This window comes from Belonocnema kinseyi, chromosome 5 (genome assembly GCF_010883055.1).
Source record: "Belonocnema kinseyi isolate 2016_QV_RU_SX_M_011 chromosome 5, B_treatae_v1, whole genome shotgun sequence".
Taxonomy (NCBI): domain Eukaryota; kingdom Metazoa; phylum Arthropoda; class Insecta; order Hymenoptera; family Cynipidae; genus Belonocnema; species Belonocnema kinseyi.
In genome coordinates this window covers 75,712,417-75,731,022 of record NC_046661.1, presented here as the reverse complement: position 1 = coordinate 75,731,022, position 18,606 = coordinate 75,712,417, and the positions used below count along the sequence as shown (strand labels likewise).

Here is an 18,606-nt window from a genome sequence, read left to right as displayed (position 1 = left end):
TTTATTGTTTTCAAGGATTGTTTCCGCCATTCCTAGGAATGTTTATTCATTCTTGCTAAGACTTATTATTAATCATAAGTTGTTGAGTCTACCTAATGACTTTATTTTACAAATGTTAATATTTGTTATTATTCAATGTTACTCTATGTTTTAATTGTCTGTTGATGTAGATTTTTATTGTCTTATTGTGGTTGTTATGAAATATTGATATGAATTCTAATTGACAGCTTTTAATAGTTGGTGATGATAGATTCTAAAGATGGTTATTAGTTACTTTTGATGGTGTTTGATTTATCTTGCTAGAGGTTGTTATTGTTCTTTGTTACTGATTATTGTTCTTTGTTACTGATGTGCATTTTGTAAATTAAATCAAATTTTTCATTTACATTTTTAAAAATCTCTATTTTGAAGCTCATGGAATTTTCTAAAATTACCTGTATAGGCAGAGCTGCAGTCTAGAATTTCGCTAAATCGACCAAATTACTCTCATTCCCTTGCTTTTCAATGTCACAAAATGGTTGGCTGTGTTCAAAGGTACTTGAAACCTCATTTGTCGTTTGACGCAAGTCTCGTGTGGTAAAAATCGAATTGACAAAGGCCGTAATTTACGGGGAGGTAAACGATATTTCTACGCAAATAAATTTACTCGCGATGAACACAGAGCGGTGTCTGCCGTGTCGTAATGAATGACGGGTGTGATATTTTCAAATGCCTAATGGCATTCGTTAGGTCAGCAACGAATCAGCAGGCGATTTTTACTCTGCGAGTGAATCATCATTACACTTCATGATTTTATAGTTTGCAGAGTTGGAAAAGGAATTTTTATTATGTAATTATGTATTTGATATTTTTTACAAGATTTTCAGATCGAACTCTTTTATTCATCTGTAACTTGGAAATCTTTCCGTCTTTGATTTGCTCTTTAATTGGAAACAGTTTTTATGTTTTTATTACTGGGTTTGGGGATTTTAATTTAGAACTTAGATTTTTTAGTTCCTATTTAGATTTAAGATTTGAAACAGGATCGCTTTTCTGCATCGTCGCTAGCTTCAAAATTTTGTTATTTAGGCGCTCGCTTTACCTTCTAATTTTTTTTTTACTGATGTCTAACATACGTGATCACTGTCAATTTTTTTCAATCTCTTCTGTAATTTTTATTTCTTTTTTCTATTTTTAACTTTTATAACTACAAACAAAAAATGATTTCAAAAATTCCTAAACTGTATGGGCACTTGGTGCAGATCAGTGGAATATGCTATAAGACAACTTTTTAAAGATTAGGCACTTTTAGTCACTTAAAGAAAATTCCGTAGTCACTTCTTTTAATAAATTGAAACAGAAAACCTAAGATTTTCTCAGTTTTATTGCATTTTTTTAACATTACTTTGCATTCTTTTGAATTTTTCTTGATTGACTTCAAAAGTCATTAACCGTAATGAATTTGTAAAAATTTTTTTAATTGTTCTCAGTTCACTTAAAATTTGTTTAAATTCAACTTGAATTATTATGAGTTACCATTTGCATTATATTTCTTCCAAATTCGCTCAAATCTTATGTAATTCATAGGTTAAAAAAATCAATTCTGAGCTCTAAATTATGTTCACTACGATTTTACTTAGTTCAGTGAACACATTTATTTCTAAAAGGTTTTCAATATAATAGTTTTTTAATTCTTATTTAATTTGCAAAAGGTTTTTGAATTCCCTGAAATTATACATTATTTATAATTTTACTGAAATTAGTACAATATTTTTAAATAACACTTTATCAAAGTCATTTAGATTAATTCAGAATTCACCCTAAATTTTTATTAATTTATTCTATGTTCTTGATAATTGTTCTGAATTATTTGGAATTCTCTTCATTTCTAATTTTCACCAAATTTCACTCAATGAAATGGACAAAAAATGTGCCATTTGCCTTTTTTACTTTACACTGAAGTCTTTTAAACTTTCATCAAAATTTTACGCATTTATTAAATTCTATTGAATTATTTTAAATTTGTTTAATATTAAGATCATTTATTTTTTTCATTTATCCTAAATTTATTAAAATTGTTCGGAAATTCTTATTTTTATCGAATTCTTCTCATTTCCTTCAACTTTCTTTAAATTTACTCGAATATTATTACTTTAATTTTACTGAATTTTACTTAATTTTTTGCAACTAATTGTAATTAATTTGGAATTCACCCAGAATTCTTATTAATTCATCCTGAATTATTTTGAATTAATCTTCAATGCTTTAGCATTGTCCTAATTTTTCTAACTCCCACTAAAATCTTTCTATTCACTTGCATTCTTCTAAACTTATTATTGAATTTTTTTCGAATTTATTGAATTCACTCTCTATTTACTGACATTAGTAGAAGATTATGGAATTTTTTAAACTCATATCGAATTTTTAAGAATTTCATCAATTTCTTCCCAATTACCTTCAATTCTGAAAATTCACTCGTTTTTTAGTCAATTTATATTCGTTTTCGATTTGTGCTAATTTTTTTTTAATTTTCTAGAATTCTTAGTCATTTTATCAAATTTTTTTAATTTTTCAAATTCAAATAGGTCACTTTTAACTTTTTAAAATCAATTTAGTCTCTGGTAACCCTGTGTATGGAAATTTTCAAATTCATAATATGATTTTTTTTCATATATGCTTTTTATAGAATAATGAAACGGAACTTTTTGTAATTTAAAGTTTGTTGTTTTCTTATTACTTATAATAATCAAAATTAAAAACGGAAAACAAATTTTTTTTGAAAATCAAAAATAATTAAAACATGAATGGTTATAACTCTATCGAATATTGTTGAAACTTTTTAAAATTTAGTAAGATTTTAAATTATACTCTTAGGATGCATAAAAACAATGTAAAAATTAAAACTAACCTTTAGTTTAATAATATTCAATTTCAAATCAAGGCCGGTCGATAACCACGTTTTTCTAAATTCTCCGAACAGAAATATCGACCGAACTTCAGACGAAATAAATTACAGCGGGAAAGTTGTTTTCTTTCGTTGAAAGAAGATTTCTGAAAGGTTTTAGGTAGATTTACAAATATATTTTACAAAGTACATATTTCCGCCAATTTTTCATGACTCTTTCGAAACATTTTCACGAATCTTTTAACAATATAGAATAAATTTTGTGCATGAAGTTATTTTAAATCTGAAGTTTACTCGATACTTTTTGTGGGTGAATCTTGAAAAATGTAGTTGCCAACCAGTCATCATTTGCAAACAAATATTATTAAACAAAAGGTTGCTTTAAACTTTTATATTACTTTGAGAGTATTCGTAGAGTATACTTTGTATAGTTGCCAAATTAAAAAAATAATTTTGATAATATTTGACTGAGTTAAGACGTTTTAAGTTTCAATTACTTACTTATTGTCAAAAATTCAACTACTTCATTGGAACTTAAACTAATTCAGTAAAAATACATGATTTTAGTTGCACATTTGTCTCTTTGATTGAAGATTGAACTATTTTGTTAAAAATTCGTTTCATTTTGTGCTAAAACTTAATTTTCGTAAAAATGTGTCTCTTTTTGTTCTAAATTCAGTACATTGGTCCAAAATTATTCTCTTTAAGTTGAAAATCCAGAATATTAATTGGTGATTCAGATGTTTTGTTAATAAATCACCTTTTTGTATAGAAAATAATCTTCTCGTTTAAAAAATAAACTTTTAAATTAAAAATGGAACTGCTTGGTGGAATGTTAAATTTTTTCTTGAAAATTAATTTTTTTAGATTAATCATTTTTATTGGAAATTCATCGCTTTGGTTGAAATTATAACAATTCTGTTGAAAATAGGTTTCTTTTTTCGACCAAATTTAATGTACTCATGAATTTTAAGCTTTTTAATTTTTTATATTTTATGAAATTTTCGAAATTCAACTATTTGGTTGAAAACTTGACTAGCAACATTTTTTGTGACGATAATATTGAGTCTTAATATATTGATACGAATTTAAATTTCATATTTTGATCAGAGACCTTAGGTCTCAACAAATAGAAATTTTCAAATTTGTGCCAGAAATTATTGAGAGACATGACAGGACTATATGCGACCTTCTGCAATTGTAGTAGGTCGTGTTTCACCATGAATTTCTGAATAAGCTGCGATGAATGGGCAGATGTATTTTCGTGGTTTTCGCATTCAATTATGTTATTGAATGGTCAGATTTTGAAAGCAAGCGTCGAATTCAACTATTGAACCGCTTTTTTCGCTCCTAACTCTACATTATACAAATTTCAAAAATGGGGTCAAAACCCAAGGAATTATTAGAAAATCTGTTAAAATCTCAGAAGGGTGAAACTTCACTGTTTGCACCCGCACGATCTTTGCCAGAGTAATTTTTTTCCCCCGAATATGTCAGCATTGCAGAACTACCCAAGTGCCAAATTCTTACGTCAACATTGTTCGCTCGGACTGTTCGTCTTGCTTTCATGGAATCGAAAGCACTCGGTGGACAGAACGTTTCAAGCGGATTTTACCACCGCGAGGATTTACTTACGAGGATTGAATTTTTCTAAGCCCTCCAGCTCGGCCAAGAAAAATGCTCAATGTAAAAAAGCAGAGAGAAATCCGAGTTGAAAATAAATTCGAATGTAATCTCGACATTTTTGTAAAGTCCTGCGAAATTCCTGCTGTTCAGGATCATCCCTCAGAACCGGGATTTAACGAATTCTTGAATCTTCTCCTGTTTTTTTTAGGCTAAAGGGCCGTCCATGAAAAACTATTAATTATGGTTGGGGGGCTCATTAAAAAAAAAAACCTGGCTATTCATCGCGGGCTTATTCAGCAATTTCTGGTGACACGTGGTCTTATACAACTTCGCCAACCCCCATATAGTCCTGACCTATCTTTCGGTAAATTCTGGTACGAATTTGAAAATTTTCTTCCGTTGAGACATTGGGCCTCTCTTCTGTATTGAATTCAATATGAATACTTTAAGTTCCAAACATTTCAAGTGAAACTGTATTGCATTTCCATTAAAATAATTTAATTTTCAACATGAGTTTTCAACATGTTTACCTGAAGAAATAAATTTTCAACCCAAGAAGATAATGTTATTGCCAAAATTTTGTATTAACAATCAATTAATGGAACTTTTAACGAACTAGTAAAATTTCTAAACCAAGAGTATATCAACAAGAGGACACATTTTTAACATAATGCTGGAATTTTCGAATCAAACAGATTATTTTATCAAATTTTTGAAACAGTTGATTGAATCCTTACCACAATAATTAAACTTACAACATAATAGTTCCACTCATTAACAAATAGTTGAATTTTCAACCTACAAAGATACATTTTCAACCAAAGCTAGAATTTTGAAACAAAACAAAAAAAAACCTACTAATAACAGTTGCAATTTCAAGAAATAGTTGAGTGTTTAAACTGAAAAAAAAATATTTTTTAGAACAGAATTAAATTTTCTGTCTGAGAAGTTTCATTTAAAAAAATCATTTTCTACCTAAAATGATCAATTTTAAGGACAAAAAGACGATTTTTTAAAACAATTTTTCTTAGTTAAATTTTTTAACCAAGAGTAGCTAAATAAGAAGAGAAATTTTCAACAATGCAGTTTAATTCTCGTCCCAAAATGATGAATGAAAGAATAGCTGAACTTTCATCAGAATAATTAAACTTTTAACAAAATAGTTAAATTATTTGAAAACAAATCGATGCATTCTTAAGAAACGGTTGAATTTTCGAACAAACAAAAAATAAAATTCCACGAATGACGCTTGTATTTTCAACAAATATTTGAATTTTCAAACAAAAAAGTTTCATTTTCTAGAAAACAGTTGAATTTTCTACCCGAGAGGTGAATCTTTAAAAAAATAACTATTAAAAAAGAAGATCAACTTTGAACGAACAGTTGAATTACAAATAAGAATAATTTTTAATCAAATAGTTGAATTTTCAACAAAAATATAAATTTTCAAAAAGTAATAGTTATGTTCTAAGGAAGAAGGCGAATTTTCAATACAATAAAATAAATTTTAACAAAATTGTTGAATTTTATAGCCAAAAAGACAATCTATTGAAAAGTTAAATTTTAAATTAAAAGCGTGCCTTATTAATAAATATTTATGTTATATTAAAGTTATAAATATTTAGTTTAATGTTTAACAAAAAAGTAAATTTACAATCAAATAGTGGAATTTTCATCTAAAATGATGAAACATATATTCAAAAATAATTTTTTACTAAAGTACTTCAACTCTAAATCCAATATAATTCTATAATTTTCAATTAAATAGTTGAATATTCAATTAAAAATGTCAATTCTTAATTAAAGTTAATAATTTTCGATTAGAGATATCTATTTTCAACCAACAATTAAGTAGTTACATTTTCAATTTTTAACCATAATGATGAATCTTCTTGGTTAAACATTCATGTTTTTGAGTAGAAAATTCAGCTTTTGATTAAAAAAATATATTTTGTAATTAAAAGCTTAACTTTTTGGTTGAAAATCATGCTTGAACTTAAACTAATTTGAACTATTTTGTTACAAATTCATATGTCGGAATTGAAAATTAGCTGTTTTCTTGATAATTCGTCTTTTTGGTTTGCAAGTCCTTTTTGTGAGTTTAAAATTCAACTATTTATTCGAAAGTGCAACTCCTTTATATAAGATTATATTGAACTATATTAAATTCAATTAAAAAATCACCCATTTTCTCCTGTTTTGTGAGCAGTTTAGGTTGTAAAGTCTTTAAATACAATAAAATAAAACAATACCAACAATCATCGACATAGTTCGTGCCTGTGCTAAGCGGGTTTGTCACCCTTCTAAATTTAGCTCTCAAAAATCAAATAAAATATATTCTCTTCGTTGAAATTTTGATTGAAAATTTTGTTTTAATCTGTTTTAGAGTGACAATGGGCTAGTGGCCGCGGATCCAAGTCGAGTGAGCAGCATGACAGCCATTAACTCGGTGAGTGTCAAAAATAATCGGCTGCTGTTATCAGGACGGGTGTGAAAGCGCGAAACGCTGCTCTTTTTGCAGTTTCTACCCTCATCTCGATTTCGAGACCCCTTTTCACCCGCCCTCTCCCCAACGCCCCAGCAATACCTACCCTCGGCTGGAATAGACCACCTCACACCCTTCGCTTCATCTTCCCATTCTCGTCCGCACTCTTCTGGCAGTGTTCAGTCGTGGCAGTTTTGCCACGTGCACGAATCGATCCTTCAGTGGCAAGATTGATTTCTTGTACCTGTTCAACCGAGACCTGCCCGATGTTGATCGAGAAAGGGTTGGTAGTCAAATTTTCTTTATACAAACTAATAATCATTAGTGTTGACTATCCCACCACTACGAAAACATACCTGCCATTTTATTGCAAGTAATTCAGCAATTTCTGTCACAAAAGTGGCACATAGCAGGGGAATTGCAAAGGTTTTGTAAAACGTGGCACTACTCTGATCAAAAAATGAAATTATATCCGTTTTAATACTTTTCGTCTTTTTATTCTCGCAGCCTATTCAGCAATTTCCGGTGAAACACAAAGTGTCACATAGGAGGGTGGTCGGAAAGTTTTTGTAACCTGTATTAAATACTAATATTGACGACACCATAAATTTAGTAGGTGAGTTTTCAACCAAATGGTTGAATTTTCGTGCCAAAAAGATAAATCTTTAGAAATAGTTGAATTTTCAATAAAAATGTCATTTTTAGTCAAAAGAGAGGAAATTTTACTAGAAGGAAGAATTTTCAATAAAACAGTTGACATTTTAAGCCAAAAAGATCACTTCATAAAATAGTTAAATTAAAAACAAATTAAGCTTTCAAGAAAATATTTAAATTTTTCAAAAAACAGCAAAATTTTTAACCCACAAAGATGAATTGTGATCCAAGAAGATTAATTTGATACCAAAATACCTGCATTTTTAGCTGAATAGTTTAAGTTTTAATCTCGAAGGTCTAAGATTTTAGAAAACACTTAAATTTTGATCCGAAAAAGTCGATTTTTCAAAAATAAAATTACTTTTTAATAAAAAAAAAAATTTTTAACAAAAATTCCGAATTTTCAACAAAAAGTTCGTTTTCAGCGATGAAAGATAACTTTTCGAACATAGAAGGTGAATTTCAATCCAATACGACGAATTTTCCACAAAACATTTGAATTTTTTACTAAAAAAGATCACTTTTACTAAATAGTAAAACTTTCAATACAATAATTAAGCTTCAAACAAAATAGTAGAGTTTTTAACCAAGAAGTTTAAATTTCTAACAATACACGAATTTTCAACGAAATAATTAAATTTTCAAGCAAATAGTGGAATTTTCAATAAAAATAAAATTAATGTTTAACAAAACTGGAGTCTACGTTTCTAGTTAAAAAGAATTTTTTTTACAAAAAAATGAACTTTGAACCAGCTACATTCAACTAAAAAATACGCAGCTTGAACAAAATAGTTAAATACCCACAGAAAATGTTAAATTTTCAACAACAAAAAATTAATTTTCTACCCGAAGTGACAAATTTCCAAGCAAATAGTTCAATTAAAAAAGATGGTTTAATTTTTAAGGAAGGAAACTAATTTTTAACCAAACAGTTAAATTTCCAAACCGAAAATATGAATTTCCAACAAAATTGTTAATTTACGACCATATAGTTGAAGATAGCTCAAAGCTCCAACCACAGCGATCTGCTCAAACGTTACAGAAGTAATACTTCTCTGATCAAAACATAAAATTGAAATCCATGTCAAAAAAATTAAGGCATACATTGGCATACATAAGACTACAGTTGAATTTTTAGACGACAAATATAAATTTTTCATGAGAAAGTTCCTTTGCAAAAAAACAGTTGAATTTCTAGCTAACCGGTTGAATACTTAGCCAAAACAGAATCATTTTCTACCCGACAGTTGACTTTCCTACCAAAAAATATGTAATTTCTACAAAAAGAAATTAATTTTCCACGTACAAATATGAATACAGAACAGTTGAACGTTCAAACTAAGAATTTTAATTTTTAACCAAATGGTCCTGTTTTATATCCAATAACATGAATTTTCAACAAAGTAGATTAATCATTTTGATCCAATTCTTTTTCCTGCTGCAAATATAATTGTTTATTATTATTTATTATTATTATGCTCCTAATTTAATCCAAATAAATTAAATTTTGAAAGTTTCAATTTTGAATTTTAAATAGCTTAAAAAAATAATTGAGTTACATTTTTTGAATTTCAATTTAATTTTGAATACTTTTATTTAAAATTCTCTAGTTTTTAAATTTGTAATCTTGAAACTAGCGTGTATAATGCAACCTTTAGTAAATAATTATTTATTAAAAATACTAATCCATGAAAAATAAATCATTAACTTTAGTTAATAGTTAAGAAACTATAGGTTTTTATAAAATTAAAATTATTTATTTTGCTTGAATTTATGCACTTAATAATGATTACCCACTGTAGGTATGTTTCTCCTCTATAATGTGTTCAGTTATGTAGGGAAAACATATTCATAACTAATAGTTTTATTTTTTACTAATTATGCTGGAATTTTTGTTGAAAAAAGGATTAGAAACTTAAATAGATTTACGCATAAATATTCTTTTTTAATCATTTTTGAAATATGAAAAAATGTATCTAATGCGTTTTTTTATTGTTTAATACGTTTTTGAGCCTTAATCCTAAAATACAGTGTTTTTTCTAGAACTTTATATGCGCATTTTATATTGTTTCTAGGTATATTCGTGGTAGAACATTACTTGCATACTTTATTCGCCCGAACAGGCATTATTTTCTCTCATCCTTACACTTTTTTATGCTTTCCTATTATACAAATTATGGGTAAGCGCATGTGTGGAGGAATCAATAGTTTAGCGATAATATTGAGAACTATAAGTGTCATCGACTTTTTTCTCCCTTAGGGTTAAAACCCATAATAAAGTTTTAAAAAAAGGTGGAAAAAACTTAATAAAGAAAAAAATTATGGGAGAACAGGGCTGAGCGGCCACAGTTTTTGCACCAAGTTTTAATAACAAAATAAATCTATGGAAAAAAGTTTTTTTAATTAAAAATTTATTGTGTTTTTTTTATAATTTTTTTTACTGCCAGTTTAGCTATTCCATTTTTGCTAGAAGATTGATATTTTTTAGTTGAAAATTTACTGATTTTCTTGAGAACTCGTCTTAATTGGGTTTTAAATTCAAATTTTTAATAAAATAATCGTCTTTTTAGCTTGAAAACTCAACAATATTGGATGAGATTTTTTGTTATGAACTCTAAAATCGTTTTTGGTTAAAAACTCAACTCTTTTGTTAAAAATTCCTCTTTTTTGTTTGAAAATTAGTCTGTTTTTTACGGATTCAAATAAGTTTGTCGTAAATGCGTATTTTTTAATGTAATTAAATAAAACCATTTTTTGATAGAAAATAAAATATGTTCATCATAAAAATCAGCAGGTAAATTTTTTTTCATACTTAAAAGACAATTTGAGAACGATCAAGAAAAAGTCAGGGAATTTCGAAATAATGATTTTGTGGCTAGCCTGATATTAAAAATTAGATTCCTAGATACCACTAAATTTGGATTTTGAAATCGTCAAGCGACCACAATGCTTTCGAAATTTTCGTGACAAAAGTATTTTTTTAGAAAAAAGGATAGAAAAGTATGGGACAATAATATATTTTTAAAGAAAAAAGTTGGGGAAACTGGTTTTAGGTACAGGATTGATACAATGATAAGGTTTTTAGGTAGTGATTTCCATTTAATGAGAATTTATTGTCTCGGACACGTGTCGTCGCTTCAGAAGCAAAACAAGCAATTTCGCATTACGCAGTAAAAGATGGAACGTATAATCTTTTTCCCATTTGAAGGGGAGAGACACAATAAATCAAATTTCCTCGCTCAGGCGTAATCGCGACGCTTGAGCGATTGTGAAGTTTCACACGAGAAGACAGAAGACACAAATGAGAAAAGAGATAACAGATAGCTGTGTAAGTAGAGCGCCAAAATGTGTTCGATATAAATGGACTGCGCTTTAGAGAGGTTATCGATCCAAATTGATGCTAAGATTGTTTATTATGCTATTTTCCATTCAATAATAAAAATTATTTAGAGTGGGTACCCTGAGCCTATAAAAAAGAGTTTCGTAGCCTATTCAGACGTAAATAAGTAGTTTTAACCTCTCCCTCTGATACTTTCCCACCCCTACTCCTACTTCATTCCCTTACTTCCTCTCCCGAAATTTCATCCTTTGCTTCTCCTACATTTCCAACTTCTTCCTTCTATATTTCCACCTCTGCTCCCCCCAAATTTACACTGCTCACTTCCTCTATCCCGTCATTTCCTCTTACTTCCCATAGTTCCGATGTTCTCGATACTCCAACTTCCCTGATTTCTCAGAGTTATGAGTTGTGAGATGTGATGTGTGTGTTAGGAATTGTGAGTTGTGATTTTATTTAGAAATAGCGATAAAAGTGTCTTATGTTAGGAGTTGTGATTTGTGATTTAGGAGTAATTATTCAGAAGCTTTGAGTTAGAAGTTAAGAGTTAGGAGTTGGGACTAGAATTCAGGATTTGTAAGTTATGAGTTATGAGTTGTGAGTAGATTCAGAAAAAGTGATTAAGGTGTTGAGTTAGAAGTTGTGATTCAGAAGTTGTGAGTTAGAAGACAGGATTTGTGAGTTATCAGTTTTAAGTTAGAAGTCAGGGGTTTTGGGTTGATTTAGAAAGAATGATTTAGAAGTTTTGAGTTCGGTGTTACGAGTTGATTTATGATTAATGATTAAGGAGTTGTGCTTTAGGAGTTAAGAGTGAGGAGTTGTGAGGTGTGTGGTAGGAGATTTAATTAAGGAGTTATGATTTATAAGTTGTGAATCAGGAGGTAGAAGTTGGGAGCAAGGAATCTCGAGTTGCGAGTTAGGAGTTGTGAGTAGATTTAGAAAAAGTTTTTAAGGAGCTGTGTGTTATATGTTGTGTTTTGTGAATTCGGCGTCAGCAGTTGTAAGTTGATTTAGAAAGAATGATTAAGGAGTTGTGAGTTGATTTAGGAACATTGAATTAATATTTCTGATTCAGGAATTATGAGCTAAAAATTGTGAATTGTGAGTTAAGAATTATAAGTTAGGAATTCTCGTCACTTCCCCATCTTGGTAAAAAGTACTCCGGGTGGACAAACGTACTTGCACCCGACCGCAACTATAAGGCTTTCTGCTCGAGGTAACGAACCACTAAAAATTGAACTCCAGCCTATGGTCGTGGCCGTCAGTCAGGGAAAACATAAAAATTAGGGAAAACTCAGGATTTTTATAAGTTAATGAAATTCAGGGAATTTTAGTGGTTATGCAAAGTCAGAGACTTTCATTTAGCAGGAAAAGGAAGGGACTAAAAAAATTTGCTGAAGTCAGCGAATTAAAATAATTGAATTTATATAAATAACTGTCAAGCATAATAACTTTTTAATTTAAATTGAACATTTTTTAATCCGTTTATGAAAGATTCCATCTTAAAAATGTTACAATATTCATATTCTGGTAGTAGAATATTATTACGCACGAGAAATAAAAAATTTATTCGAGATAAATAACAGAATTTTGTGAATGAATTTTTTGAAAGCAAACCTTATGTAATATCCTCGTCATCAAATTATTTTCCTTGTATTTATATTTATTTGGTTTATTATTGGTCTGAAAATTTAACTATTTGTTTAATAAGCCATTCTTTTTGGATATAAATTTAACTTTTCTTTTTGATTCGTCTCCGTAAGTCTAAAGTTCAAGTATTTTGATAGAAAATTAACTTTCTGTTGAAAATTCATACTCAAGTGTGGAAAATTGAATTCAATTATTTTTCGGTTGAAAATTCAACTATGTAGTTCAAAATTCATTTTATTTGTGTGTAGAATTCCATGGTTTTCGATTTGTAATTAACATCTGTTTTGTTTGAAATACCTAGTATTATATTATTTGTTGAAAATTCAACTTCATTGATTGAAAATTTAATTCTTCGGTTGAAGTTTCATCTCTTTGGCTGAAAATTCTTCTTTTCGCATGAAAATTGTACTATTTTATTAAAAATTCGCTTTTTTTATTAAAAATTATGCTTTGTCAGTAAAAAAATACATAAAACTTTCTTAAAGATTCACGTGTTTTGTTACAAATTCCTCTTGTTTTTCATAGGAAATTATTTTACCTTCTTTGAAAATACGTCCTGTTGGTTTTAAAATTCATCTCTCTTTGTATACATTTTCTTTTTCGGTTAAAAGCTCAACTATAGCATGTTTTGTTTTGTGCATTATCTTTGTAGCTTAAAAAATCAACTGTTTGGTTGAAATTTAATAAATTTTTGTTTTAATTTGTTTTATGGAAAATTAAAATTAATTATTTAACTGAGAATTTAACTATTCCATTTCTGCTTAAAAAATTATCTTCTTTAGTTGGAAGTCCGTCTTTTTAGTAGAAAACTAATCTTGTTGGACTGTTTTAGAGAAAATTCGTATATAGGATTAAAAGTTCAACTATTTGGATTAACTGTTTTTCTTTATTGACTGATAAGTATTTTTGTTAAATTTCTCTTTCTGGGTTAATTAATCATTTTGCTTTGAAACTTATGTTTTAGGCTGAAAAATTGACTATTTAGTTAAAGTTCAATTTTTTGTTTAAAAATAAAATTTTGTCTGCAAGTTTACCCTTTTTATTATTTTATTGTTATTAATAAATTTTTTTTCAGTTTGTAATTCAACTAATTATTTTCCAATTCATACAATTTATTGATAATGTATATTTTTTTATAAAATATCAACAATGAAAACTTTTGTTGAGCATTAATCTTTGTAAATTAAACATTAAAGTAATTACTAAAAAAATGCCATTATTATGTGGAAAATTGATTTGTTTTGTGGTCAATTGAACTCATTATTGAAAAATATAGCTATTTCTTTAACATTATTTTGGTTTGCGTGTTTAAAATTAATCGTTTATTTTATTAACAGTAAATTTTTTTGTTAATCAAACTACTTTCTTAAAAAGTCATATTTTTTGGTGGCAAATTTAACTATTTTCTTTTAGACTCGACCTTAGGATTGAAAATTGATCTTTTATTTTTGAAAAGTTATCTTTTTTTGATGAAATAAATAAATAAAAATTTTGTTTAAATCTTAAATGATTATTTTACATACTGCAAGCAACGCTTTCAAGTTTTATCGATTCTTTTGCGTCGAGGTGTACCAAAGGGGAACGAATTTCTCTGAATTCTCTAAGGAACCATGTTCCGATGTGAGAACCATAAAAACCATAAAATACATGAATTCTTCCTCGTCATCGTACCCCAAATATCTCACCCCCTAACTCCTCCATACTCCTGTCGCCACCTTCCGCAATCCCCATGGGAAACTTCATTCTCCACATATAGTGTATATATATAGCTTCCATTGGGAGGCGGAAATTCTATGGCGAGATTGGGAATGCGACGTGGTGCATCAGGTGTCGAGACTCTCGGCTTTCCTTATCCTATTTCTCTCCCTCTTCTCAACTCCTTTAATATTCTCTCCAAAAAATAACAGACTTCATACTAAAATCGCGTAGGAATATTTTATCAAAATCTTTATTCCTTCTTCTGTTTCATTTCATTTTCTCGAAAAATATTATCGTTAAAAGCGAAAAACAACACTTATAGGGTTTGGGAATTAAAACTTCTAACTTTTAACTCCTAACTCTTAGTTCCTAACTCAAAACCCCTAACTCCTAACCCCTAACTCTTGACTCATAAGGGGTGGGGAAGTAGAGTAATGACTGGATGGTGAATTAGAAGAGGCGAAGTAATGGGAATTAGGGTTTAAATGATGGGAGGTAAGTAGGAGAAATGAGGAGAGGGAAATTAGGTGAAGTAAAGGGAAACGAAGGGAGGAGTAGCCGTAAGTAGCAAGTAAGGAGAAATAAGGGGGTTAGAGGATTATAGGGGAAATGTAGGGATAAGTGATGAAAAGCGGTAGTAGAAGAGGAAGAAGTTTTGGAAAGAAAAAGAAGCGATTATTAATTATTTATTAAACATTAAGAAACCATTAAATATTTATACAATATTTCTTGTGTTATTTTAGAAATATTATTACGAGAAAGTATGTGTAGAACTGTCAAAAAATCACAATCAATAATTAAAAAATGAAAATATTCAAACATCAAAAGAGGATTGATTTTTTACTTTTAAGAGTAGTATTCTGAAGAAAGTGATGGTAAAATTATTTTTTGCGATACTTGTAATCATTTTACTTGAGTTCAAATTGCTTTTTTGTCATTTATTTGTCATCTATTTGTCATTTTTACAGCAACAAAAATTATTTTATATTATTATTTTGACACCAAGCAAATGAAATAGGAAAGTGCATTTCCTTTTTTTTAAAGAATTCCAATTTTTACCCTGTTTTAAGGGAACTCCTCTTTTTTCCTCTTTTTTCTTGTTTTTTCGCTCACGTGGGAACTGAATGAATAGAACCCACTATTTTGTTAAATGCTCAATTATTTTTTTGAAAAGTCAACTATCTTATTAAAATCTTACGTTCTTTGGTATTTCCCTCTGTTAAAAGTTCTCCTATTTGGTAGAAAATGAACTTTTTTGTTAAAAATTTGTCTTCTTGGATTTCAAGGTCAACATTTTGATAAAATAGTCTTCTTTTTCCTCAAAGACTAAACTGTTTGGGTATAAATTGAAAACATTTTTTAAAAATTTACATATTTCGTAAAACATTCACATTTTTCTCTTGAAAAATTAATTATTTTTTTAAAAATCAGATTATTTCGTTGAAAATGAACTTTTTGCTGAAAATGCATATTTTTGTTTTTGTAGAATATTTACTTTTTTGTTTGAAACTTGATTTTTTAAACTCAAAATTCAAATATTTAGTTTCAAATTCATGTACTCTATTGCACAATTCTTCTATTTTGCTTGAAACACATGCTATTATCTTTTTTGTTGAGAACTCATCTTCTCAAATAGAAGATTCATTTTTGTTAGTTGAAACTAAATTCTTTTGTTAAAAATTCAACTTTTCTTGATGTAAATTCAACTGTCTTTTGAAAAAATTGTTAAATTCGTTTGCGTTGGTTAAAAATGCAACAATTTGGTTTGAAATAATATATAAAATAATAAAATATAATAATCTAGTGCTAAAATGCATACAATTGTACCTCTTCTTATACACATTCTCCTCTTTGAAACTGTTTCAAAGCTTAACTTAAAATTAAAATTTGAATCCCAACGTAAATATTTTTCCAGAAGAAGAAAACTCGTTCCAGAGATCTTTTACGTAAAATGTATTACCTACAATATTTGTTACATATATCCAACAAACATCACTTCTATAACTTCGTCATGAAGAGTACAATTTTCTAAGCCCTTTCATCTCCACTTTTGCGAAATAGCGCATGGAAAAATGGAAAGAGAAGCTTGATACAGGGTTCGTACTTGTACCAGTAAAGGAAGACTATTTCCCTTTTTTACCGGCGTTCCCATTCGTGGAACGAACACGTGGTACTCGGAATAATCAAAGTACTACCGAGTACCACGAAGAGCAAGTAGGAGAATCGTTTAGAAACGGTTAACAAAGCTCAACGACCAATGCTTCACTGCGGCTTGCGTAACTCACAGCCCGCTACAACTGACCCACATACACGAGCTTTATTTAAACCGGTTTCCTCGTCTACTTCGGCTTTTAGTTTCGACTTTCGACCTACCGCTCCGTCATCAAAGAAAACTAAGTTCTTTCTCGGCTCATCACTGTCGATCAATCGAACGAGAACAGTTGTTTACGAGGGACTTCGCATCATTAGGAAGAAATATGGCTTTCAAGATGACTTAAGTTTAATAGAGATGGACCCCATATTTTCTCAATAGGTGTCTCTAATTTCTAGACTTGGAAAATAGATTTATTGCGAAGAAGTCGTCCATTAACAACATAACAAATTTTGTTAAATAAATAATATTTGTTTTGGTAACAAGCCTGAATTTCACAACACTGACAAGTTCATCTGTGCAGCTAAAGGAAACCTTCTATTCTCAGCGGGGTATCTGCCGTGACTAGTTTGGCACCTCCTTCCGCTGGCAATAGTTTCGGAATCGCTGATAAATACGTTACCAATTTTGATCTAAGTTTAAGCCCCTCTCCTTCTTTGTAGATGAGCATATTTACTTCTTTCCCCCACCTCTAAAGTAACGTAGCCGTAAGGAGGGAAAAATGTGGCTGTGTACTCGCTTCGGGGTGTCTGCCGCAGCTGGGGTGAAACCTCCTGCGACCGGAAAAAGTTTTGGAATCGATGATTACTACGAAACTATTTTCTTACTATTCCTGAACCCCCTTTTTTCATGCCTAACGAGCGCTTTTTTCCTTTTCCCTTACGTCGAAAGTAACGATCGCATTATAAGGAAAACATATGGTTGTTAAGACGAACGAAGTACAATAAAAAAGCTTTTATAATATCAGTTGTAAGAGGCCCGAATCGCGTAACAATGAGAAGGACATTCTTTAGAGATGAAGGAATGTAGCCCTATAATGTCCTCAACTCGCATCGGGGTATCTTCCGTGACTAGTTTGACACCACCTGCCGCAAGCAATAGTTCTGTAATCGCTGATTACTACGTTACCAATTTTTAGCTATGTTTAACCCCCTTTTCTTTTTTTTTTTTTTTTGTTAATAAGCGTCTTTTTCTCTTTCACCCGCCTCAAATGTAACATAGCCTTAATAAGAAAGAAATTTGGGTCTCAAGACGACTTGAATTCAATAGAGGTATTTTTATAATTTCATTTTTAGTAAGAAGCCTGAATCTCACAACAACAAAAAGCTCAGGCTTGACAACTAAAAAAATAGCCGAGTACTCGCATCGGGGCATCCATTGTGACTAGTATGTAAACTCCTACCGCGAGCAGTGGAGATAACGTTAAGAACTTAGGTAACGTTTAGTAAGTTTTCTGATGATAAACTACAAAAAATAATTGTGAATTTTTCGTGAAAGATGGCCTGCAGTGATATAGTTTAATGATAACTTAAAATTATATTTTCTGAAAAAAGATCTTCTAACAATCGCTCTACCGGAAATCAAACCGCAGAACTTCCAATTACCGGTCGCCTGCTTTTCCAATTAAGCTATTAGAGAGATCGTAAGAAATATACTTTTTAATAAATTTACACTATCTCAAGCTAGATTTTGTACTAGGCAGTCTGATAAGTCCCTGAAAAATGAAACACGGTGACGTTTTTTTGGCCAAAGTCGGTTTTATTTTTCAACTTCCTTTCCTTTTAGGTCGATACAGCGAGTCCAACGATTTTCTAACTTTTTGATACCGTCCGAAAAGTACTCGATCGGAAGGTCTCTAAAATACGCCTCAGTTTCAGCTATTAGCTCCTCATTTGAGTAAAAACGCTTACCGGTGAGCCATCTCTTCAGGTTAGGGAACAAGTAATTTTTGCTGGGGGCCAGGTCTGGTGAATACGGTGGCTGAGGAACCAATTCGAAGCCGATTTCATTCAATTTTTCTTGTGCAACTAAGCATGAATGAACAGGCGCATTGTCGTGATGATAAATCGGTTTTTTCTTCTTCAAATGTGGTCGTTTTTCGGCGATTTCGATTTTCAATC

General features: G+C 29.8%; 1 protein-coding gene across 1 annotated transcript in view; it reads left to right on the top strand.

The window, feature by feature from the left end:
• LOC117172305 (transcriptional-regulating factor 1) overlaps positions 1 to 18,606 on the top strand; it is a 640,201-nt gene that overhangs the window by 119,194 nt on the left and 502,401 nt on the right. Inside the window, exon 2 of the mRNA XM_033360077.1 lies at positions 6,897 to 6,959. Coding sequence (XP_033215968.1) covers positions 6,942 to 6,959 — 18 coding nt within the window. The 5' untranslated portion in view covers positions 6,897 to 6,941. The remainder of the gene's footprint in view (positions 1 to 6,896; positions 6,960 to 18,606) is intronic.